We start from the raw sequence: 25,707 nt of genomic DNA on the forward strand, positions 1-25,707 counted from the left end.
AGATTAGAATTTTCAACTCAAGCGTGCATTTTGTATACTGCTGTACGCCATTGAAACCTGGTGCGTATCAGTGGAAAACACTCAAAAGTTTCAGATCTTCATCAATAGATGTCTGCGGTATATAATTCGTGCATGGTGACCTCCAAAGTGGAGCTCCATCGTCGATGTCATCAAAAGTCAATAGCGACAGAAATTCGGTAGCGAAAGTGGAGGTGGGTCGGCCACACTCTACGCAGGGGCGGAAACGAAATCTGCAAGCAAGCGTTAGATTGGAACCCAGCAGGACATCGGAGCAGAGGCACGCCCAGAAGCTCATGGCGGCGCAGCCTCCACAAAGAAATAAAGGTAGGAAGTCGACTGAAATTTGACCTGGCCACAGGTCAAGGCGATGGCGGGTAAGTGCCCAGGATGGAGATCTTTTAATTCAGCCCTCTGCTCCAGCATGGGTGCTCAGTTCTGAAAGTGATCAAGTTAATCCGTGATTTTGGAATTTAAGAGCCCCGGGCATCCTTTTAATTGAGATTTCCAGCGCGCTTTGGTAAAACCTCCCCCGCCAAGGATTTCTTTAACTTTTCCATTTCAGTACGATTCGCGGTGCCCTTTCGGAAATACACACGAACTACGCTTCATTATTGTGTACGTTATGTTTAACCGGATAACCAACCGTTGTAGTCTCTTCACAATTTTCCCCATTTACACTTTTTTATGCTCGTAACATAAATATATAATGTGCCCATGATACATTATGTTTGTAAGAGGTACCTATTAAATAAGACGTATTTTAAATCCCACAATACAACTGCACCGTCCTCAACGATTCACTAATCGATGTTGTTAGAACCTACCACAGGAAACGAAAATAATTAAAACTCGACTGAATCTTTCAAACGCAGCTTTGGTCCGTGCGTTTCCGACTGCCGCTTACTTAGAGCAAAATCAGGCCAACGTCTTCCGGTTGCATGCTCGGACAGCGCCAGTTGTACAGATAGTACTGCAAATTGCCATCGCCGATGCCGAATTTAAGCGGCACCAGGAACGTCCGGTTCTCCATCAGGTCGAGCGCATTGAACACATCAAAGTTGAGGTTTTTCGCCGAAATGAGCGCATCGTTGATCAGATCCAGCCAGGGCGTCTTGGTAGACACGTTGTAGAAACTGTACGCGGCCTTGACGCACTTGTGCACGGCGTGGTGCATCACCGTGGACGGAAGCGTGTAGTAGCTGACCATGTCCGTGATTTCACCGGTGGACGGATCTTCCACCACGAAACAATCGATGATGCCATCCTGGGGCGAGAACCAGTGGCGGAATTCCTCCAAGTCAAACACCGGCGTCAGATTGAATCCGAGCAGGTAGCGCTCGAGCAGTTTATGGGTGGCTTCCAGGTCCGATTCGCGCAGCTTCCGGAAACCGGGAGTTTTCGGGGCGTCAGGCAGTTTGTATAGCTTGATCGTTCGTTGCATCGTCATGTTGCGGGAAAGGTGGGAAAATTTCACCTGAAATAGGTAAGAATTAATTATAAAATGTATGCGCCAGTTTTGATGAGAAGCATGAGAACGCGACTCAGGTTAATCCAGTTCAATCTGTATTACTTTTTCATTCTACTGAAAATAAAGATTTTTGCATCTCTAAAGTTTCGAGGTGAATGATGAGGAAAGGGACGAAAGATAGCAAAAAGAACAAGGTCCCACGTATCATTATCAATACGTATGATTTTTAGTTAACGCTTACCTCCACAAGTTTCTTCGGGTTCAAGGATCGATGCCAATAGCGACAGGAAGAAACCGGTTTTGGCAGCACAACTCCCGCCGTGTAGACGGCCTGGAATATTCCGGTTCGATTAACCCTTCTGGTAATCTCACGGATCAACACCGGAGCCAGTCGTTTCGAGCGCAGCTTCTTGTGGACGCACAGAAAGTTAATCTCAACCATTTTTTGCGTCTTCTGGTGGACGTTCAGGGTGCCGGGAATGGCCGAAATGAATCCCACCAGCCGACCGGACTTGACGACCCGAACGCCGCAGTGCCAGTCGGCACGCCATCCGGGTGGTTGCAGGGCCCACTTCAGGAAGGCAGGTTGATAATCGAAGCGGAACATCGCGTCGTCATCTTCGACGTAGTTCTCGTTCAGAAGCGTGTAGAGTTCTTTTAGCTGGAGCGGATCCTCCAGATTCATGGTATCCCAGGTGAACCCTTCCGGAAGGCTGTAGGGTTCTTCGCGGATCTCGCTAATGGGTTTATCGGCTTCGATAGGCTCATTGACGGCTATCTTTTCGTCCATCCGGGGAACTGGTTGGGTGGACCAGAATTTGAATGACTTATTCAAGGCTTCCTCCGGAGTTTTCGCTGGCTTTAGCGAACTTAACTTCAACTGCTCGATCACATTCATCAGCACATCCTGACTAGGGAGTTGACCTGAAAATGAAACGTGAAGTATATTTAACTAATATGTAAAAACAGCTAATCGTCTCAGGGAATTTGCAGAACTATTGAGCGAATATTTTAAAATGTATTGTTCAGCGAAACGAATACATAAAATATACCGACACTATTTCTGGCGGGCCATGAGTGCTATACTGCCCCTATTCGCATAACAGTCGCATACAGAAATCTCTATAATGTTTCTTTTAGGGCCGATTTCTTCACCTCGGCTTAACTCGTAAGCCAGGCTTACCCATATAGTTAAACCTGGCATAACGAATAAGCCAGGGTGAAGAAATCGGCCCTTAGAGGTTGTTCTACACCCGGAATAATGAAGAAAAGCTGCTAGAATGTTTGGCAAATCAATATAAATGCGATACAAGCAGTTGAAAAAATGGACCTGAGGATCACTACTTTTGGTGGTATTTGCACAGATTCGAACATGCATGTCCGGAGTGCGCGAACTGCGACGAGACCGCGGAGCATGTGCTCTTTAAATACCTACGTTTCGTGGGGCAAAGGCCAAGTACAAGTATGCAATAGATACAGGGTGCGGCAGGAAAAAAATGCGAAAATTTCAAGGCTCTATCACACGCTAAATATGGGATATACATATGTATATAACTACTTTTTCATGACAGTGTATCAGTCAATGTCTATATTGTAGCACTACAAAATAAAAATGAAATATTTGATTTTTACAATTGATAATGTAAACCTAAAAAGTGGGTGTCAATAAACTGCGCGCCCAATGGTCATCAGGGATGGAAAATAATGAGGATTGCGCAGACACAAACGCAAAGTAAACCTACTCGTGAACACCATAGGCCTGAATATATTCGCACTTCTTCACTCGCGAGCTCACAAAGCTGGTACGCGGTACGCACTCGTCTTTGATTCGCGAAGCCGCTCTGAGCAATTTTCAGTTTAATGAAGAACGCGTTTACACGGCTGACAGTTCTGTTTTTCAGTAACAATGGAGCATAAAACATTACTTTCGGATGGATAATTACTTATTTTGCTATTGAAACCGCACTTCCACTAGTTCTTCCAGCATGAGCATGAGCATGATTGACCACCCGCGGTTGCTCCTCTGTTATTGTAAGGGCATCTGCATTTACACAAAGAACCAACAGATGATGCTTGGGATTAGTCTTCTCCTCATTGTGTACACCGTGTCCAAAAAGTTCTCATACAACATCAAATTGTATTTATTTAGCATCTGTTATTAGGATTTCAAAAGTAAATTTATTTATTGAAAGGCCAACTAACACTGAACAAATACAGCATTTGTTTTGGAGAGGGTTGGTCAACTCTGAGGAGAATTCAAAGAGTATAGTGCCTTTTTTCACACATCACCCACTGCTTGCTTGATCTGATTCGCTCTACCAATCATCGCCCTCACGATCATTGTCTGAGAAATTCGAATACGTTTCTTGGAAAAAAGTTGCAAAAAGATTGCAAATTTCTTCAGAATTATTTCCTTCTTTTTCATCTAATGTCATTTTTGATGGAAAGCTACATGATTTTAGTTTAGTCTTGACGTAATTGAAGAAGTTCTTTGGACATGATTTGATTTCATTTTCTGTTTTTAGCAGGGTATGAAAAACGGATCACGCTGAAAAACAAACGCTTTGTCCTAAGCGGTGCATGTCGGTAACAAAGGCGCTCCGCAACAAACGCATGTCAAGCGATGAGAGCAATAAAACAAATATCGCTTGCCGTGCGTGTGCCGATATTTCGGCTTTTCTGCTGAAATTTTCGACCCACATCATCGAATTCATGAGCATTTGGACGAATTAAGACTCTTGCCATCCTCAGATTCGAGTTTCAGTTGTAAAACAATGCAAAAATCACGATGTGAATAGAACGAGACAAATATTCCAACCGTTTTTGTTGTGAACAAACTCGGGAGCGATTTTGTCATTATCTGCTAACGAAAAAACAAAGCGATGTTGCCGTGCCTTCTTTGTTGCCTATTTTTCGCTTGCGGTGCCATATTCTGCGTACACTGGTTTTTAGGTTGTACTCAGTAAAGGCTGTAGAAATAGCAACATTAAGTTGATCACATATATCCAAATATTTCACCAAATTGGCATGATTTTCATTAATTATGTAAGCTTTATGTGCTTTTTGCTTACGATTTTTAAGATTAATGATTTGCCTGTTAAACCAAATGGGATTCTTCGAATCGAAACTTCTACGCTTCCTAATAACCGGGATTTCTTCCTGAATAATTTCCCGTAACAACTTATAAAAAACTTCAACAGCAGTTTCAATATTCTGTTGATTTTTCAAGACAGATTGCCAATTTGCCCTATTTAGTTTTTGTCTGATATTAGAATAATTTGCTCTGCTGTAATCGAAAACATTTTCGTAAACACTTTCATCGGGAAAGTGATTTTTATGCAGAAACACAGAAAACTCGATTGCTGTATGAAAAGCCTCGTTTTTCCACAAAGGCACTAACGACTCATTTACGCAAAAGTCTTCATGAATGTTTGTCAATAAAAAATCTAGATAACAGATGCACCTAGGCATGCAAACTTCTCAAAAATGAATTGTAATGTTTCATTCTCCCCTATGACTGGTAAAAGGATACTCTCATTTTCGAAATCTGGAATGAAATCGACACTGTTCTGATTAAAACCACCGTAAAGGTGTACTTTATATTCGGGAGGTAGTTTAGATAGGATTTCTTCCGCTTTTTCCGATTTTTTCCGATTTTTCCCCACACGGTAAAAAATCTGCACTGTGTTATAAACTGATTGGCACTTGAATTCGCACTACTGTTCAATCAGTTTGTTATCAATAACATATCATTTGACAAAGAACATCCAATGCCTCTTCAATTTTAGGGTGTGAACCATTTCGCTTATTCGTTTAACTTTTAGTTAAAATTTGACACTTCGATAGTTATATTGCATCCGTTTAAAAATAACCCTACTCCCGACCAGGGTTAGTTTTGACAGTTCGATAGTTATTTTTTGTTCGCAATGATTTGGCTGTGTACTGTATTTTGTTTCAAATAACTACTCGTCTGTCACATTTCAAATGGGCCACCCTCGTAGTTATTTTTTAACCATCCGATGAAAAATAACCACCAAAGTGTCAAATTTTAATTAAAAGTTAAACGAATATGCGAAATGGTTCACACCCTTAATGTAACTTCACATCAATTCGTTGTTGACAATGTTTTGATTTCAAAACTAAAATTTAAAAAAAAAATGTGTACAGCCGCACCCAGATTCGATACCAGGACCTTTAGAGTCGCGACCAACTATTTTACCACTACACTGCTTCACATCTGTTAGAGAGGTGCGAATCAAAGCGAAGCACTTCCCGCATAGTTGTAAACTGTAAGTGCATTATATCGCATATTGTTAACAACAATTTGCTACATTGCCTGAACAATATCACATATTATTCGTCATCACATTAAGTGATAATGTGAGAATATTGTTGTAACCCATTTGGCATATTGTAATGGGCCAAATCACAATATGGGGAATAGGCGGTTAAGTTAGGTTACAATAAAAAATCAGCATTTTTCCCGAACAAAATTTTCGCAATACTGTATGCCATAGTGTAGACATATTATCCATTTTTTGCAAGGCTTACTATGAGCCAAACTGTTTCAAAGTGGTTAAACCATAAAATTGGCCGAAAATCAGAACATTAAAAGAAACAGTTCATGTATTGTTCTATATGTTAGAATGAACAGCATGCCGTATTGTTAGAATCTGTTTTTACTACGAAATATTTATTCTAAGCAATTTACTTTTTTCTAACAACTGTTTTCGCAAACAAATAGAATAACAATAAATTAAAATAAAATAAATGAACTTATTTGCGAAAGCAGCTGCTAGAAAAAAGCAAATTGCTTCAAAAATTAAAGCAAAAATCAAATATTTTAATGGGTATATTTTGATTACTAATATAGGTAAAATATGCATTGCATTACAAGGTAATTCGTATTATCATATCGTATCGGTATCGCCAACTAATAACACATAAATTTGGAATTTAATTGCAAACTACAAAGTAACATTGCTCCCTGTGGCGACTGAATCTTAATTGAAAGCATTCGATAATAGCTCATTATACCCAAACTCCTCAAAAGTTGATCCCACTATTGAAATGTTGTTAAACTTCGCTTTTAGCTTAATTTGTGATTTCAATTTAGATTCAGTAGCGACAGGTGGCGATATTTCTTTTCCGCTTGCAGAGAGTGGCAATAGAACCGAAGCAGGAGCACAGTATCTAGCAGGCAGCATAACTTAGAACGGGGTTACGGAACGCAACAATCATCGGCATTTTCCATGAATAACTTTCTCCGGAACAGCTCCCACTATCGCCATAGCTTAGTCCTGGAAATTCCATCCGTGCTTTCTGAGTTTACGCCTTGCCAGACGTTCTAAACATCAGCTTACGTTATTTTCCCCTGCCTTCAAGGGCTCCTCCTGCGGCAATCGCTCACCACGGTTCATCATCAGCTCCGCATCCTGAAAACAGAAGAAAAACGGTCACAACCACAGCATTTAAAACGAGAAAACAATGTAATTTACCTTGAAGATTCCATTTCCTTCAACCCGCTGCTGGATTGCTTGTGAATCTGTTACTCCCGGGTCCGTACGTTCCATGTAAGAGGAAGATCATCCTGGTTGGGGGCCGCTTGTCCACTGGGTGCTGCTTACGATGTTAACGAAGTGGATTTTGCATTTCGCAATTTTTCCCTGATTGCTCCTGCACCGCGAAAAACAAAACTAGCATAACATTTGGAAAGGGCTCATTCCAGTAATATGATCAAATGACAAAAAAAATCTAATAACAAAATTTTTTTTTTTCTTTAATCCTCGTCGAGGGATAACAGAATAAAACAATCGATGCAAAAAATTAAAAAAAAAGTGTGTCGACATCACAGGAGATTAGATGTGTTAGCAAAATAACGAAATATATATTTAAGTGTTCCAAATATTTTCAAATGTTTACGTTTGTGAGTTAGGCTCTTATAAACAATTGCACGCTGAATGTAACAAAACGCTTGACGCTCTCGATAGCATAACGATGCCATTTTTCCCAAACACATCGCTTACAAATACATCACTAATTACAGTATCCCATGTTGTTGAACAAAATTTATGTATAGTCAAATGCACGGGTGTGAGTGTGTTCCTCAAATATAAAAACCAACAATTTCATATACGGTGATCTTACATTGCAACCACTTAATACAAGTTATTATATCACTATCATCCAACAATGCCTGGGTACTATATCAAATTGTCACCACTTGATATGTGTTTTGCATACTATTGATTATAATATTGGGTTTCGGTTTCATATTGCTCGACATAAAACAAACTCCTTGAGATAATGTTACATAACCAGTTAGAGGCAATTTACTGTTTGGAATTTATGGCAAATTGTATTTTTCTATGCGGGTTTTTACCGCCTGTCATCTATACCCGCATAGAAAAATACAATTTGCCATAAATTCCAAACAGTAAATTGCCTCTAACTGGTTATGTAACATTATCTCAAGGAGTTTGTTTTATGTCGAGCAATATGAAACCGAAACCCAATATTATAATCAATAGTATGCAAAACACATATCAAGTGGTGACAATTTGATATAGTACCCAGGCATTGTTGGATGATAGTGATATAATAACTTGTATTAAGTGGTTGCAATGTAAGATCACCGTATATGAAATTGTTGGTTTTTATATTTGAGGAACACACTCACACCCGTGCATTTGACTATACATAAATTTTGTTCAACAACATGGGATACTGTAATTAGTGATGTATTTGTAAGCGATGTGTTTGGGAAAAATGGCATCGTTATGCTATCGAGAGCGTCAAGCGTTTTGTTACATTCAGCGTGCAATTGTTTATAAGAGCCTAACTCACAAACGTAAACATTTGAAAATATTTGGAACACTTAAATATATATTTCGTTATTTTGCTAACACATCTAATCTCCTGTGATGTCGACACACTTTTTTTTTAATTTTTTGCATCGATTGTTTTATTCTGTTATCCCTCGACGAGGATTAAAGAAAAAAAAAAAATTTTGTTATTAGATTTTTTTTGTCATTTGATCATATTACTGGAATGAGCCCTTTCCAAATGTTATGCTAGTTTTGTTTTTCGCGGTGCAGGAGCAATCAGGGAAAAATTGCGAAATGCAAAATCCACTTCGTTAACATCGTAAGCAGCACCCAGTGGACAAGCGGCCCCCAACCAGGATGATCTTCCTCTTACATGGAACGTACGGACCCGGGAGTAACAGATTCACAAGCAATCCAGCAGCGGGTTGAAGGAAATGGAATCTTCAAGGTAAATTACATTGTTTTCTCGTTTTAAATGCTGTGGTTGTGACCGTTTTTCTTCTGTTTTCAGGATGCGGAGCTGATGATGAACCGTGGTGAGCGATTGCCGCAGGAGGAGCCCTTGAAGGCAGGGGAAAATAACGTAAGCTGATGTTTAGAACGTCTGGCAAGGCGTAAACTCAGAAAGCACGGATGGAATTTCCAGGACTAAGCTATGGCGATAGTGGGAGCTGTTCCGGAGAAAGTTATTCATGGAAAATGCCGATGATTGTTGCGTTCCGTAACCCCGTTCTAAGTTATGCTGCCTGCTAGATACTGTGCTCCTGCTTCGGTTCTATTGCCACTCTCTGCAAGCGGAAAAGAAATATCGCCACCTGTCGCTACTGAATCTAAATTGAAATCACAAATTAAGCTAAAAGCGAAGTTTAACAACATTTCAATAGTGGGATCAACTTTTGAGGAGTTTGGGTATAATGAGCTATTATCGAATGCTTTCAATTAAGATTCAGTCGCCACAGGGAGCAATGTTACTTTGTAGTTTGCAATTAAATTCCAAATTTATGTGTTATTAGTTGGCGATACCGATACGATATGATAATACGAATTACCTTGTAATGCAATGCATATTTTACCTATATTAGTAATCAAAATATACCCATTAAAATATTTGATTTTTGCTTTAATTTTTGAAGCAATTTGCTTTTTTCTAGCAGCTGCTTTCGCAAATAAGTTCATTTATTTTATTTTAATTTATTGTTATTCTATTTGTTTGCGAAAACAGTTGTTAGAAAAAAGTAAATTGCTTAGAATAAATATTTCGTAGTAAAAACAGATTCTAACAATACGGCATGCTGTTCATTCTAACATATAGAACAATACATGAACTGTTTCTTTTAATGTTCTGATTTTCGGCCAATTTTATGGTTTAACCACTTTGAAACAGTTTGGCTCATAGTAAGCCTTGCAAAAAATGGATAATATGTCTACACTATGGCATACAGTATTGCGAAAATTTTGTTCGGGAAAAATGCTGATTTTTTATTGTAACCTAACTTAACCGCCTATTCCCCATATTGTGATTTGGCCCATTACAATATGCCAAATGGGTTACAACAATATTCTCACATTATCACTTAATGTGATGACGAATAATATGTGATATTGTTCAGGCAATGTAGCAAATTGTTGTTAACAATATGCGATATAATGCACTTACAGTTTACAACTATGCGGGTATTTACTTTCATGCCCAAAACAGTCATTACCAAATCAACAACTTTTCACTTTGGATCGTATTGCTTTTTACAGTAGTGCAAATCGAAGGGATTTTCTGTTGATTTCTCTGGTAGGTTTGTTTTGGTCCTCAAATCAACACTGACAGCATTGCGATCTTAAAGGAAAAGCACTTCTGATCATGTTGGTTACAACATTGAATAGTTAAGGGATTTTTCCCTTACATCTAGCGTGCAGAATTTTTACCGTGCAGTAAATGAACATTTGTGAGAGTCTCGGATACTGACATCTCCAGACCACTGCAAACGATCGCATTCCTCAGTTTCTTACCAGTTCACAAGCCGATTCTTGGCGGTAGTTGGAATAAATCAGTCACACTGTCTCTTACAACTTTCATTTCTGCACACCCATTGTAGCGCAGAGGGCCGTCTGGGGAACTGCTGGCCATCGGCCACACAAAACCAAAAGTAATCAATTGACGGAGAGAAATACAAACGGCTTTGTTTTGATTTTCATTTGAGATTGCTATGATCAAAATCATGTAAATTTGACACTTCGAGTACCACAGCCAAGACACACACCTACTAGATGTTACGTCACAAGGGTTGAAGCGCCATTGAAAGTCTAATATATGTCTATTAATGAACCATTACAGCTTCGCTAATTTGGTGTGGGAAAGTAGGCCTTTTCCTGTCAAATTTGCGTGAGGTAAAACAGCCTATTACGATGAGAAATTGCAAAAAGAGATATTTTTCTCTTTAAAATCAAAGAGCGTCAAGGCACACTTACCTATGCCGCACTGAAATTTGCACTTTTTATGCGAGGTATGTACTACAAACGGAATCGCTCAAGTAATTATCGTTCAGTGCATTATTTTTCCGTGACCGGAATGGTCAAGAAATTTAACACAGCAAGCCCCATTTGATTTGACGTTTAGTTTCATCTCCGTACTAGGATCCGGAATAAAGTGACACTTTATTATTTCTTGAGCGATTCCTTGCCTGAATTTTCCACGCATCAATATAGGCCAAGAAATTTCTTGCGATCTGCGTATTGTCTATCCGGTTGGAATCAGGACAGACATTCAATCAAAAATTGCCATTTCCTTGGACCACAAGTGTCGCATCTGTTTCGCATCTAGTGTGCTGTGTTGCTGACAACAACGGGAAGGATGCGCACTACTTTTAACATGATTCAAAAACGTCGCGAGTTGGGTCGCGTCGCGACTTGATTGTGCGAAGTCCGGTTTGGTGGCGGCCCGACAATACTACCCATTAAGGGTAAGAGCGAGAATTGACCAACCCTGGTTTTGGAATTAACTGTTCTTAGTCCTTCTCTGCTGATCGCTTATGTGTCGTATTTCCATTTCAGCTGGCACGCACGTCATTTTATTGGCATTTCGTCTCTTTTTAACGAGTAATGGTTTTAAGTTGAAACAAATTAGGTTCCTGTCCTCACCATTACTAGTATCAGCTATGATCAGAAGAAAAAAATATGAGACTCTGTATTGGTGAAGTACGAAGCCGTTTAATGTTGTACAAAATTAAACGTATATTAAACAAAAATGTTCATTTACCTGTTTGCATGAGATTTGTTGTATTAAAGACGCATGGCTGCATCTTACCATGTTGATTCACACCATTCTCACTTCTAAAAAATGCTTGAATCCCTATTGTGGTAAATTTTGTCCAAAATTTACGTTTTATGATGTTTTATGATGTTTATCTTTAATATAACGGTCATATTCAAGGAAATCAGCCCAAGTTGAGCATACTCTAGCATACTTGCAAATTTCTTACCATATCCTCACTAAAATTGTATTGTTTCATCATTAGTATATCTATTTGGCACAATACTTGGGATAAAAAATCAAAATTTAACCTTATGGACTCTATTTAGCTACCGTAGACTGAAAAACTTTTCGAACATTTTTCTTGCGTGCCGGAACAAACAGATTTCAGAAAATGGAAGTGTACTGCTAGCCTTATAAAAACTTATAGAAAATAAAGTTATTTTGAACCGTATGCTTTATTTAATCAGTATTATATGGCCCTTCAATACATGCATTCACTTTGAAAATATGAATCACAGATGTGAAATAAAAATATATTTTCTAAATTTGTATTTTGTATGATAACTTATTGGACACGGTGTAAATGCTGGCATCCCAATACTTTTCAATGAGCAATAACAGCGCCGGCCGCGTTTGAATGCAGGTCAATTGAGGATATGGAAGGAAGTGATGACGTGATTCTCGCTTAGGCCAATAGGCCATATGAATAAAGCTGAGTAAATACTCTTTACTCAGATCTCTGTGAAGTTTCACAGAGATTTGCTCCACGGCTTCACATAGATATAGTAAAGAGTATTTACTCAACTTTATTTATATGGCTAAATAACCGAGAACTTCTCGGCGAGAAGTTCTCTGCGTTACTACGAGAAATCACTACACTGATAAAATTTCAAACCTAAACTCTATATACTTAGCGTCTTTATAGTTCATAAGACTGCTCGAGGATTATTTTTATGTGTGCGAATATAAATGTTATGTCCAGCTGTTTACATTTTATCGGCGCAGTATCATAACGTCCGAGGCCATAAAGTCCCAGGACTTTATGGCGCATTTTTTCGGGGTATAACGCCCGAACTTGCAGAATCTGCAATGCAGATACGCCACGAAGTCCAAGGAAAGAAGGTACATAGAATATTATGACGCATCCAAACTTTTGGACGCTATTTCGCAAAAAAACCTGACTTAATGTCCGGGACTGTATGGCCTCGGACGTTGTGATCCGGCCCCCATTTTATCAGGCGATCAATAAGTAGTGTATACGGTCCTTTTGATCTTTATGTTTGCGCGAACATTAAAATTATAAGGTTATCTGTTATAGTAAAAAATATAGAAGTTCACTTATAAGTATAAAGTTTGGTTCAGCAACGAATTGAATCAGATTCGTAACGGTCGGCACCAGTTCTCCCGCTTAATTTACAGAAGAAAGGCAGACTTTCGTCATCGAAGAGACTTTTGTAGGCTGTCACTACAATGAGAAGTGTAAGTAATTATGATTAAAATGTTTGATTTATAATAATAACTTTGCTTTATTTACAGGGAAGCATCTCAAAAACCATGGAAAATAATAGTGCCTCCAGGAGCCTTCCAGAGAAGCTATCAACCGCGTCGGTGCTGCCATTCTAGGCTGCGCAAAACCTTCGACACTGTTGTGCTCGTGCTTCTTGCCTCTGCCGATCCAACCCAAATTGGTTTCCGGATCGCCGCCGAAATAGGCGCCTAACAAAACAGGAATGCTTGGACCTGTGGACATCTGATGGAAGCCCCCAATTCTGCCTCCGTAGATCACGGTTTCACATTTGATGGCGGATTTAACCGGTCGACGTCGCTGATAAGGCGGTTGGTGAATCTTTCGTTTAGACGTTAACAACGTGAAAACCTTGGTGAAAACTAAATTAATATGCAAATAAAAGCTGAATTTATGAGTAATGCAGAATCACTTCAAGTGTTTTATTACGAAAATAGAAAAAATAATTGTAACATGAGCGAATGATAACAGCATACATTATTTTCATTTGAATTTACCTTATAATGCTTATTAGAACGCGACCTATCAATTTCATAACCTCTACACATAAATTTTATTTCTCCAAATAAATAAGTTTCATTTGCTTTGGAAGATGAATTTTATTTGCGTCGAATCGAATGATTATTATGATTCCTAACATAAATTTCATTTATGAAATCCTATTGCAAAAAATTATGTAGTTTCACACATAATAGGTATACGGAAATTATCTTCGGTGTAGGAGTTTGGATGCAGGAAGGGAAGCTGTGTTAGGCGCTTTGTCTTGGTAAACAAAATGCTACAATCACCGGACCGATACTTGTTTTGTTATAAACGATGCACCCGCGAAAAATTGAATTCGTCCCCACATACACGTCATTTTCAGGGAATAATGTCCACCGGACAATCAATTGCTTGAGCTTGAGCTTGATTGCCCGCCCGCAGTTGCTACTCCAGTATCGCCAGATCAGCTACACTCACACAAGGAACCAATGAGATGCTGCTTGGGACTAACAGGCATCTTCAGTGTGTGAGCGTTGGTGGTCTTGTATTTTTTAGGCGACAATGGCGCCTGCTGCGTCAGGTTGCAGGTCAATGGGGAAGGGGAGGTAAGTGATGATTGCAATCGCTTGCCCACATCAGGCCGTTGAATCCTCTGCGCCTGCACAAGGTCATGCGGATGTTGGTGTGTTGGTGGGAAATGTTTATTTTTGGCACATGGATCATGCATTGGTGCAAGGGTGCCAGGCGTAAAGCGATAGATGGTGTAAAGATTACTGGCGAGATGGACCAACCAATGGTCTTAGCCAGTCGAAAAGACAAGTTCAAAGAAAAAAAAAAAGATTACTGTGAAGCGGCACAGTCCGCTTGGTTGCATAACTTGTAGGCGTTATATGATAGATTGACATTGAGCTGTAATGAAAGTTGGAAGGAAGGGAAACGGCTTTTTTTTTTCAATCCGTTTCTGGTTCTAGCGATCGCTACGAACATATGAATATACATGAGATGTATATGTAGGGGAGAGAGAGTGAGAGAGAAAGTAGATAGAAAGATACAAAGTAGGAGGAAAGGGACGAGCCAGGGATTGAACCCAGGACCTTCTGCATTTGAATCAGAAGCGGTAGCCACTAGACCACCAAGCTCGTCCACCGGACAATCAATTCGAGAAAAAACCGGCATCTACTGCTAGCTGGCATCGTACGGCCGAACTAGTAATCCTACATTATAGAGATATGCGGAAGCGGCCATTGTGAGCCAATCGTGCAGAAAGAACTGTCAAAGTGTGAGCCAAACGAACATGTTTATCGTTTGTAGGAATGCTTTGCTTGATCGGTAGTGTAATGAGAACTAAACAAATTATAATTTCACTGTTGAAAATGCTTTGAAATCCATGTGCACAACAGAACATGTGCTCGATGAACAAATTGAGATTTGAATTATGAAAAGAAATCCAACAGTGTAATTTCCCACATGGCTTGGTTACCCAAAGCAAAATCAAGAAATTGACATTTGTAAGGTGCTACGGTCAACCTTACCGTAATCGTTAGGCCGAGGACCGACCCGTCGAGAGTTCGACTGCACACTAATTGTCATACCAATAAGTGATTGGGAGGCAGTGCCCGAAGCTCTTGACAATTAAAAATAATTTCCTTTCCCGCTTTGACACGCATGTGCACAACAGTGTATGTGTTAGATGTTCATCTAATCCCATCCGAAGGAGGTTTGGATTGTGACAAGAAGATAACCATGTGCGACTGTGGAATCGAGTTCAGTTCTACGCCTGCTGGCGACGGAGATAGTCGAGTGACTCCGTAGCTTGAAGGAATAGAAGCGCCCGTCTAGCGAATTGGGAGTCGTGAGTTCGAGTCTCACCGGAGTACGCGGATTTCTTTTCATAATTCAAATCTCAATTTGTTCATCGAGCACATGTTCTGTTGTGCACATAGATGTCAAATCATTTTCAACAGTGTAATTTCCCATATGGCTTGGTTAGCCAAAGCAAAATCAAGAAATTGAAATTATAATTATTTATTTTTAATATCGCAAAATGTATGGCATATGAAAATGTAGTAAAAAAGATAATATATAATTAATTCTGCTTTCAAAAACTCATGCTCATGAGAAAACTTTTGTAGCTGCTCTTCTCGAAAAAACTTCCATTGCTGCTGCTTCATTCACTTCTGTCGATATGGTTAGCGCTATTCTTTTCTTTTTGTTCAGTGGTTGTCAACAGCGTGATGCATTTTAATCCAAATCCGTTCAACGGTTCTAAAAACGGTGCTCTAGAAATTTTGAGCAATGTACTCCAAATACCTTGTCCTTATGATTTCTTCGACTGCGCTGCTTTTTTTTTAAATTTTGTTAAAAAAATCGACCATAATTGACAAACGTAAACAAAACAATTTGCACCACAACAATGTCACGCACGAAGTTTCAACTTCTAGCTTTGTGGCAAGTGTTGGAAGCAGTCGTAAACAAAACAAACAGCGATGCCGAATCGACATGTGTATCTTCCGCTAATCTCTATAATAGAGGATTTCTAGGCCGAACCTCATGAAGTGTGTTTTCTTCACAAAACGCGAAATGACTCACACACTCGTCCTCTTTAGGGTACGGCCAGAGTGGACGCGTCACGCGACGCGGCGCGGATTTTCCATACGATTTGACAGCTTCTTATTTTTGATTGTTATTCCTTTGTATGCAAATTTCCGCGCCGCGTCGCGTTGCGCGTCCACTCTGGCCGATACCTTATACTTCCATGAAAAAAAAAAACGATGCAAACGAGGGATCGCTTCGCGCAACTGATCCCGGATACCATACTCGCGCCGCGATCACTAAATTTTTACTGTCGGATGGCTACCAGCCATTTCATATTTTTTTTAATCAAAAATAAATTGCGTTAAACGAGTTAAACGAAAATAAACGGAAGAAAAATACATCTACACTAGAAATCCTCTGTATACACTCAGCGAAGTAGACTAACGAAATTCATCAAAATACCTTATGAAATTTAGCCATAACTGTAAAGTATGGATGCCATAAGAATACCTTATGAAACTTGATCATGCTTATTATGACCTCTAATTACATGAGCATGAGAGCATGAGCATAGATGACCGCACAATTCGTAGTTGCTACTCCGTGATTGACCAGAGCAATCGAAATTGCACAAAGAACCAATGAATAGAGCTTGGGACTAGCTTACTATTCTCAATGTACACAGTTCGAAAGCTCTCAACTTTAGTAAGGTCAATAACGGCGCCGGCCACGTCCTTACGGTCATCGAGGATGGGAGGGAATGTTAGTAAGACAAACGTTGTTATAAAGACCGCGAATCGCTGCATCTCCACATTTGTCTCAGGAAGGAATTTTTGTTAGTAGGGTAGGGTACATTGTCAGTCTTGGAGTCACCTATGGTTGGTAATATGATTTGAGAATGGACCAATAAACACTAACTTTCGCGCACAATCGACCACTTTTCTATACAACTTTTAGCCCATTCCACGCAGGAATGAACTGAACGCAACAAAGGACACATTAATAAACCAAACCATATGCATACACAACATGAAACAACACAATACTAAACACTAAACACCCGCGCATCTATTATTTTCGTTTTCGCGCGAGACAATAGCGAACGCGATCGAATATGCTGAGATATTCACCCCATACAGGAGCGATGCATGCACAGCAAGAAACAACACAATACTAAAGACTACCCAAGTAACCATGCTGTTGAAGCTGTACGTATTGTATATATAAAGTACATATATTGGCATGCAATGCCCTACATTAACCATTAAAGTTGAATTTTTATTATGACCTCTAAGGCTGACACAAATTTCGATTTTCTCTTATGTCACCGCCCCCTCGGAAATTTTTGGTCGGAATTCGACATTTTGAGGGGGGACATAAATAAATTATTCAAGAAATTTAAATTTTTTGAAGTGAAGTTAGAGTCGCCAAGAAAATTTCTTAACAAATCCGATGAGTTTGATGATTCTGCCTAATTGTTTGGGTAATTTTTCATCAAATACATTTATTATTTATCATCCCCCCCCCTTGACGAGTCAGCGATGAAAGTGACAAAAGAAGAAAATGAGATTTGTTCCGGCCTAATTGCATAAGATAAACTAATGAAAAGAACAGAAAAGTCGTAAAATGATGCAGACTGGAATCGATCCATGAACGTCGAGATTACTAAGCATGGCATTCTCTTTTCGTAAACATGTTGCGACAAAAAATAATTTCAAGGCAAATAATGATATTTCCAGTGAGGAAATGATTGCTACTCATGCAGAGCAATCCAATTTAGCGAATGATTCTAAGAAATGTCGTCATCTCTTCATTTAATCTTAGTAAGTTGTAATCGTTTGGTTACAAATTGTTGATTTTTGTTTTTTAATATGTTGTATGTGTCGGACCCTTCACGTTTCTTGTGTAAAAACAGCTAAGATACCACAGCAGTGTCATGTGCCGCTGTAATTGCGTTGTTGCTACCAAAAATTGAGTATGGATGAACTAATTAATAGAGCTTGAGCTTGATTGACCGCCCGTAGCAGCTACTCCAGTATCGCCAGACCAGCTACACTCACACAAGTAACCAATGAGATCTCTGCCTGGGACTAGCAGACATCTTCAGTGTGTGATCGTTGGTGATCTTTTTATAAGCGACAATGGCGCCTGCCACGTCAGGTTGCAGGTCAATGTGGGGAAGGCGAAGGAAGTGATGATTGCAATCGTTTGTATCCACATCAGACCGAATATACCTCTGCGTCTGCACAAATTCATGCGTATGTCAGAGTGTTGGTGGGATATGGTTGGCATATGGCTAAACTAATTAATTGACAGAACATGAAGAGAATGACGGAATGTGGGAAATTATGATTTTAACGGCCATTGCCTAAATTTGACCTCATGAAAAAAAAACTCAGGCGTCCGTGTGCTGAAGACGTGTTTTTGTAGTGCAGTGGCAAGTGCAGTGGTTAAATTGGGTTTGAGAACCAAAAATCCCCCCCCCCCCTTGACATTGGTCAAGTGGATATCTGGGAAGAAATCTGTTCAAGTAAAAGTGAAACCCTGCGCTTAATTTAGACCTTTTTTAAAGTGTATGTCCCAATCAATAGGACCTCTTTGTTTGGACCTTTTAAGGCCTTTTCTTGTGTCATCACAAAATGGCTTCTTCAGAATCATCATCCAAATTCAACTTTACACAGTATTGCACTAATACATTTACGTAAGAAAATCGACGCTTACCTTTTCTCTAAAATTCTTCACTTCACGCAAGATATTTTGAAAAGAAATATAGAACACACTATTCCAATTCAAATTCTCTTTCGAACTATCTATACCACAAAGCAATATTTTCACTCAAACTTGAAAATTATTCAAATTTGTCTCAACCGCTCCAAAAGTTTGATGGCAATGTTTACCACCCACCACAGTACAACGACGACGGCAGCAGCGCGACGCGACGGTGCCGTCCGGCGCACAATCATCGATCATTGAACGCAGTGATGTCGATCTTGCGGGCCAATTCATCAATAAAATCAATCAAAATCATTAAAATGGTCAACTCAAATTTATCGATTATACGTCGTAAAATCGAAAACTATTCTTCGAATGATTATTGTTGTACTTTGAATCACATATGATAGTAATAAAAGCAAATAATTTTTATTTGTGAAATCTCCTCCGCACTGTCCGCCAACACTGCTGCTGCTTGCAAACATCAACAGCGGAAGAGCATACTAAGAGTATTCAATCATTTTTAGCTCATTACACATAAAATTCGGTGTTTTTCGTAATATTGAGACATATTTCATTGTTATTTAGCAAAACAGAGTAGTCTACTGCTTGAATTGCTTTTAAATGATTAATAATCTTGAAATGTTTACACTGGTGAAAGCGAGACAAAGAGGTGCTTTTTTTTGTTTGTTTGTTTATAGAAGAAATGTAAAAAGGCAACACCACTACTGTTGCGCTCGATGATTGTTAGAAATAAGAATCGAAAAAGAAGTGCTGAAATAGGAGTGATACAGGGAGTCACCTTAATAGGTCTCTGTCCAGCACACGGTTCGTCCCGCGAAGCTGTCAGGTTTCCGCGCCTAAACCGTAAAGGAATTTAGCCGTCTATCCGAACAGATTCTCGGGCAAAATTCCCCTCTCGGCCATCCAAGGTGGTTAGTCAGTCCTTTGAAATTTGGCAAAGTAATCCCAACAGGGCAATAGACTTTATAAAACGAGTTGTGTCTAGTTGGGATCAAGTGGGATTGTGATAGGATAATCGATTTGCTCCAAATTAAATATGGGTCATACCACAATATTCCTAAATAATGGACGCAGTGGTTAAAAGGCTGATGAGGGAAGATGGTTCAGGGCTGTTACAGGTGGCGCGGATTTTGTGTTTTTCGCGGTTTTTGCGTTTCGCGCGTTTTTACTAAATTTGGCGCGGATTTTGCGGAAATGGTTTATAAATGTAGATACATCAAACATTTGGACACGGAGTTAAAGAACATTTTCAAATTAGAGTTATGGAATTTTGTGTTTGAGCAAAAACAATGTTTATAGTCAATAGCGTGGAGTGCTAGTTGCATCGCATTAGAAGCTCATTTTATTAAAACTTAGAAGATCATATTCTGAATTTCTTAGTCAAACTCTTGAAGTCATTTCTGTCTTAACCCTGCTAATCAGTTTTTGGCTAATATTTTGAATTTAATTTAAATTTTGGACGGAACTTACCTAAAGAGCAATGCCTGACGTTCGAAAAAACACTGAATAATGGCAAGTTTTCTAAAATTGGTGTTTCTGAAAGCTTTTGCAAAAAGAAGGAATTTGCAAAAAGACGTCTATCGGAAATTTTGAAGAACATTTAGTTGAGTTTTGTAGTCAAATGTAACAGAATCCCGTCAAGAAAACCATTTATTTTGTGGACTGCGTGTATCATAAGCAATCAAACTGATAGAATCTGATTGGTTTTCTGACACAAAATATCCGAAATTTCTGAAAAAAGATACAGGTAAAACGCCTTGGAGATTTTATGATTGAATTCTTAAGAATTCCATAGAAAAAGCTTTTGAAAAACTCTGGATAAAATATTGATCATAATATATTTTTAGTGATTTTTTTAACATCTAGGAGTTTTTTGATTGATTATGGATGAGTTTCAGAATTACAGAAATTCTTACAGTTATTAGTGGAACACCTGTCGAATCGATTATTTTTGACTAAAAGCACTGATAAAATTATCCTAAAAATACGTAAACTTCTGTTGTAATAGTAAAATTACTCATTGATTTTCAATCGGAGCACTCGTTGAGAGGGGCATTGCGTTCACAGTTATTAAAGGGTTTCTTGGTAGAATTTTTGAAGCATATTTTTTGCAGTATACTTGAAGAAATCGTTGAAGCTTTCGGAATCCTAAGACTGAGGACATTCTTGCTGATATCTTCACTGAATTTCCAAGAGTGTGGTGTGACCAGAAACACTTATCATAAATTTCTGATGAAAAAATTATTTTCTGCATATCGTTCGTCTTAATGCTTAGAAAAGTTTCCAGATATACTCAGGAAATGCTTCCTTTTTCATAAATATCTTCATTAGGAATAAAATTTATTGGTGATGTAATCAATAAATTGCACTAGTAATTAGTCTATGCTAGTATTGCTCCTCGCATTACTGTGAAGATTCAATAAAATAAGTTCTGCAGAAAATAATCCATGAATTTCACAAAAAGCTTCTAAAAATATTTTTTTTTTTGTTCTTTTGGGACTTAGGTCAGATTTCTTTTTAGGATTTCTACAATAATGTTGGTTACAAATAAAATTATTTAAAAATTTCGCCAAGAATGTCCTTTTTGGGACTGCTTCAGGAACAGGAACTTCCATTTTCGTAAAATAGTAGACACCCTGATTGATAAGCAATCAAAGAACTCTTGATCCGAAACTTTATATGCCAATTAAAAAATAGTCTGTTTGCAACATGTTTAAACTCTTGTTTGATGTAGAAGTAGTCATCTAAATTCATGGATTGGTAATGGTTAAAAATCGATTCATCAATAGAAAAGCTCTTCATTTGGAGTGCAACAAAAGTCATGAATAGTTCATTTTCTTTGGGTCTTCTCTGAAAAATTCTGCCTTTTTAGAGTTTGAGTCATCAAAACCACATGTTTTGCGCTGGCGCGGATTTGATGACCTCGACGCGGATTTCAATTGACATGGCGCGGATTTTGCGGTTTCCAAATCGGCACTTTTGTAACAGCCCTGATGGTTAGGCCACGGCTGGCCGATAGCGCCTAAGAGGGTAGACGCCTGCATCACCCATTTGACCATGACTTTTTTTTGATAATTTTTCAAAAGGCCTAAGTAAATTCATAGTTCCTTTTGGGCCTAAGTCGAAGTAAAAGGGCCCAAGTTGGACTAGATCTCAATTATACTTAGGCCCTTTGGCACGTCTTTTGGATTTTTCATGGTTTCGATTCGAATCTGATTCTTTCTTGCATAATCACGTAAAATATAAGAAAGCTTATGCAAACTAACTTCTTCTTACTCAGAATTAGTTCAATGGACTACCCGCTTGGCGCACACCCACAGTTGATCAGTAGGAGTAAATCCATTTTATTTTGTATGGTGAAAAGCATCTAAACTTGAATTACTTGAAATAGAAAGCTTTTACTGAAAAAATATTTGGTAGGCTTATTAGTAGTCACCATTGTGCACAACCACTACCAAATATTTTTTCGAATAATGTATTCCACTTCGATAAATTTGCCTTTAGATGCTATTCGCCATACAATGTTTTTGCGATTTACTTTTAGCTATTTTTCGCGCATAGAAGCTAGCGCCACATTGGTTGATCCGAAGAGTAGGAAAACAGCCATGTCGTATCCGCACGATTTCAGTAGAGTAGAGTAGAGTAGAGATTTTATATCAACAAGCCGATGTAGTTAATTCATTCAAAAGGGCCTAAGTTGATTCGTAGTTGCTCATAGGGCCAATGTATTAGGGCCTAAGTCATTTGCTTATTGTCAAAGGGCCAAAGTATTGGGGCCCCAGTCAACGAAAATTTTCAGAAGGGCCAATGTCCATTGCTGTTCGAAAATTTAATTTTTATATGAATTTCAATGCAGTATGCTATTTTTGGCCTTAGACAGCATGTAGGGAGCAGTTATGTACATCATTTGCTGAATAAGTGTAACTAATACAGTGTTTGATTTCTAAATACGGTTTATAAATATATATATGGAAACCTTCTCAAGCAGATTTCACATTTTTTCCTTTTTAGATTTAGGCCCTTATCACATATTATGCTAGAGTTGTTATAATACGACCCAAGGGGTCCAAAATATATGGGGGTCCGAATTATATTGGCTACCCTATTTCGCGGTAGTGCATGCTTAGTTCCTCGTTTTGGAAATTGAAATTCCATAAAGCGCAATAAGAATTTCAAATTAATGGCGCATGATAAAGTTAGATCAGATTGATAAAAATTAGCATGATCATTACGAAGATCACAACTGCTCTATGAACATATTATTATTTTCATTTTTCTTACTGTTTCATAATGTTTACTTTTTGAAATTCGTATGTTCTGCAGTGTTGGGTGTACGGCGTGGTGCCCGGCCATTTGGCCGGCCATTTGGCCGAATGTTGTTTGGCCGAACGCCATTTGGCCGAATTCCGATCAAACGAATTAGGAAGCGTGGGCAAACTCTGCATAACACTCAAGCTGCCAATATGACCTTCTTTTTATCATAGGCTATTCTTTCTAGTTTAACCATTAAGGGATTAGCTGGCGTTGAACCGTGAATATTTTTAACCGAGATTTTTCCTTCTTTGAATCATAGGCTGTTTTATCGACTTACATTGATATAGAGAACAATGACATGATCACTTAAGTTCCTCGTTACTTTTTCGGCCAAACGGCATTCGACCAAATGGCGTTCGGCCAAATGACCCGGAACCGTACGGCGTGACGCTGCCACCGCTGACTTAAATTGCCCTATACGCCGCCGGCGGTGAAATGTGTTTCGGCGCACACGTCTATCTACAAAACGCTGATTAGACCGGTAATCCTCTATGGGCATGAAACATGGAATCTAAATACGTGCAGAGGACCAACCCACCCTTGGACTTTTCGAACGGAAGGTATTGCGTACCATCTACGGCGGAGTGTAGATGGTAGACGGGACTTGGAGAAGGCGAATGAACTACGAGCTGCATCAGCTGCTGAGAGAACCAACCATCGTCCACACCGCGAAAATCGGGAGCTACGGTGGGCGGTTCATGTCATCGGGTTGTCGGATAGCAACCCGATAAAAATGATTATCGAGAGCAATCCGACAGGTACAAGAAGACGTGGTTCGCAGCGAGCTAGATGGGTCGATCAAGTTTGCGAACCCTTCGCATAATGCGGGACTGAAGACGCACAGCCATGGACCGAGCCATGGATTGCACAGCCATGGATTGATTGATTGATTTGTCTTTATTATAGAGACTTTCAGTCCTTGCCACCTTGCCGAATAGAGACGACTCCTATAGGACATCAGAGGACACTCAGGCCTTAGTCTGACCGGTAAGGTAAGTATCACCTGTTCATCGACTTCAAGACGGCATACGACAGTAATCGACATAACAGAGCGATGGAAAATTATGGACGAGACTAGACTTTACAATATAATTGATTACATATTTACCAGTTGAAAAGTACGTAGAAATTCAGCATCTACTTTGTCCACACACAATTCCGAGATTATGTCATTATATGTGATATGTTATTTTAAGTTGGTACAAAGCACGAATGCCGCACTTTCTTTGTCGTTTGTTCCGTGTCTTTCTGCTTTCAACTGCGACAATGTCCTTTACTGAACCAGGCTCTTCTTAAGGGAAAATTTTTTTCGCAATGCAATACTTATCAAATTATGAATCAGCAATCTAGCAGCGCCCATTTTTGTGTTCAAAAGAAGTTACTCAAGAAATTTCTTGATAAGCTACTGGCAAAAAAACAGATCTTTTAGATTTCAAATTTTGAGCTGCAAATACCCTCCCATAAAAATGATGAAACATTATTTCCTCTTACCTGGTCCAGGTAACGCGATTCCCGAACCGGATGGTGTCTCTTCCTGCTGACCCGCAGCGGTCGAGAACACCGCCGTGCTGTTCTGATCGGTCGGCGCAGCACCGGAACCACCACCGCTAGCCTGCTGGCCTTCCTGCGTCGACGAATGCTGCTGTTTGTTCTTCTTTTTCTTCTTGGCTTTGGTTGCCTTCGCTCCGTCGACGGCTGCTACTATTGCAGCGGGACCGTTCTTCACCGTGTCGGGTTTCGAATCCGATGCCGTCGCCGTCGCAACCGCCTGCTGATCAGCCATCGTTCTGGATGGTTCGTCGCTCTTATCAGTGGATTCCCAAAAAAGGAATAAAAAGATCAGAAAAATATTGATTTTCCTTCGGGAGATAAAAATCGCTTAAAACACTTACCACCAAAACACCGCACCGGAATGGAAATCGAAAACTGCAACTACCGTTGTCGGTGAAACGGCCCCAATTAGCAGTGCCCTAGAATTGCCTGCACTACGCTACCTCAAATGCACAGGATATCACTGCTGTTCTGTTCAAGGCTGTTCCGATTAGAACAGATTCCGAACGCGAAGGGAAAAATAACGCGACACCGCCGGAATCGACCGAAGATGACGAAAGCGGACCACTTGACTTGTGTCAGACAGAACTCCCCCAGCAGGCTGAAAGGGGAGTGTCTTGACAGTTCGGTACAAACGAAAAGGTTTTTGTGCCGAAATGTCAAGCAATGTGAAGCAAAATGTGAGGAAAGATTTCACGCAATATTTCATAATGTACACTCAAAAATAAAAATACACAGAATTGGGTTCTTTAGAGCAACATTAACGGCGGCTACTTTTCGACACAAACTCATTTACAGACCACTTACTGCGAAGGAATCCGATAAAAAATCATGGTTCTCGGGAATAGAATTTTTCATGAAGTACTAGCACATTTCCCTTTATTTTGATCACGATTTCTTCAGCGTGTTCATCAGGGGCCCCCCTCGTCGTGTAAATATTATTTCCGTCCCTTTCTTTCACACGTGGAAATAAAACGTCAATGCACGAAACACTTAAATA

The 25,707-nt window shown here is 39.4% G+C and overlaps 1 protein-coding gene and 1 long non-coding RNA gene across 2 annotated transcripts; one reads left to right on the plus strand and one right to left on the minus strand.

Moving 5' to 3' along the window:
* Positions 1–600: 600 nt before the first annotated feature.
* Positions 601–25,303, minus strand: LOC115270899 (glycylpeptide N-tetradecanoyltransferase). The gene is made up of 4 exons (XM_062858495.1): positions 25,049–25,303; positions 24,648–24,960; positions 1,731–2,413; positions 601–1,495 (listed from the first exon to the last, which is right to left on the minus strand). The coding sequence occupies exons 2-4, from the start codon at positions 24,937–24,939 to the stop codon at positions 926–928; spliced, it is 1,545 nt and encodes a 514-aa protein (XP_062714479.1). The 5' UTR covers positions 24,940–24,960; positions 25,049–25,303; the 3' UTR covers positions 601–925.
* LOC134291134 (uncharacterized) lies at positions 7,878–11,178 on the plus strand. The gene is made up of 2 exons (XR_009998926.1): positions 7,878–8,764; positions 8,828–11,178. It is a non-coding gene; the product is annotated as an uncharacterized LOC134291134 (long non-coding RNA).
* Positions 25,304–25,707: the final 404 nt, after the last annotated feature.

This window comes from Aedes albopictus, chromosome 3 (assembly GCF_035046485.1).
Source record: "Aedes albopictus strain Foshan chromosome 3, AalbF5, whole genome shotgun sequence".
NCBI lineage: Eukaryota > Metazoa > Arthropoda > Insecta > Diptera > Culicidae > Aedes > Aedes albopictus.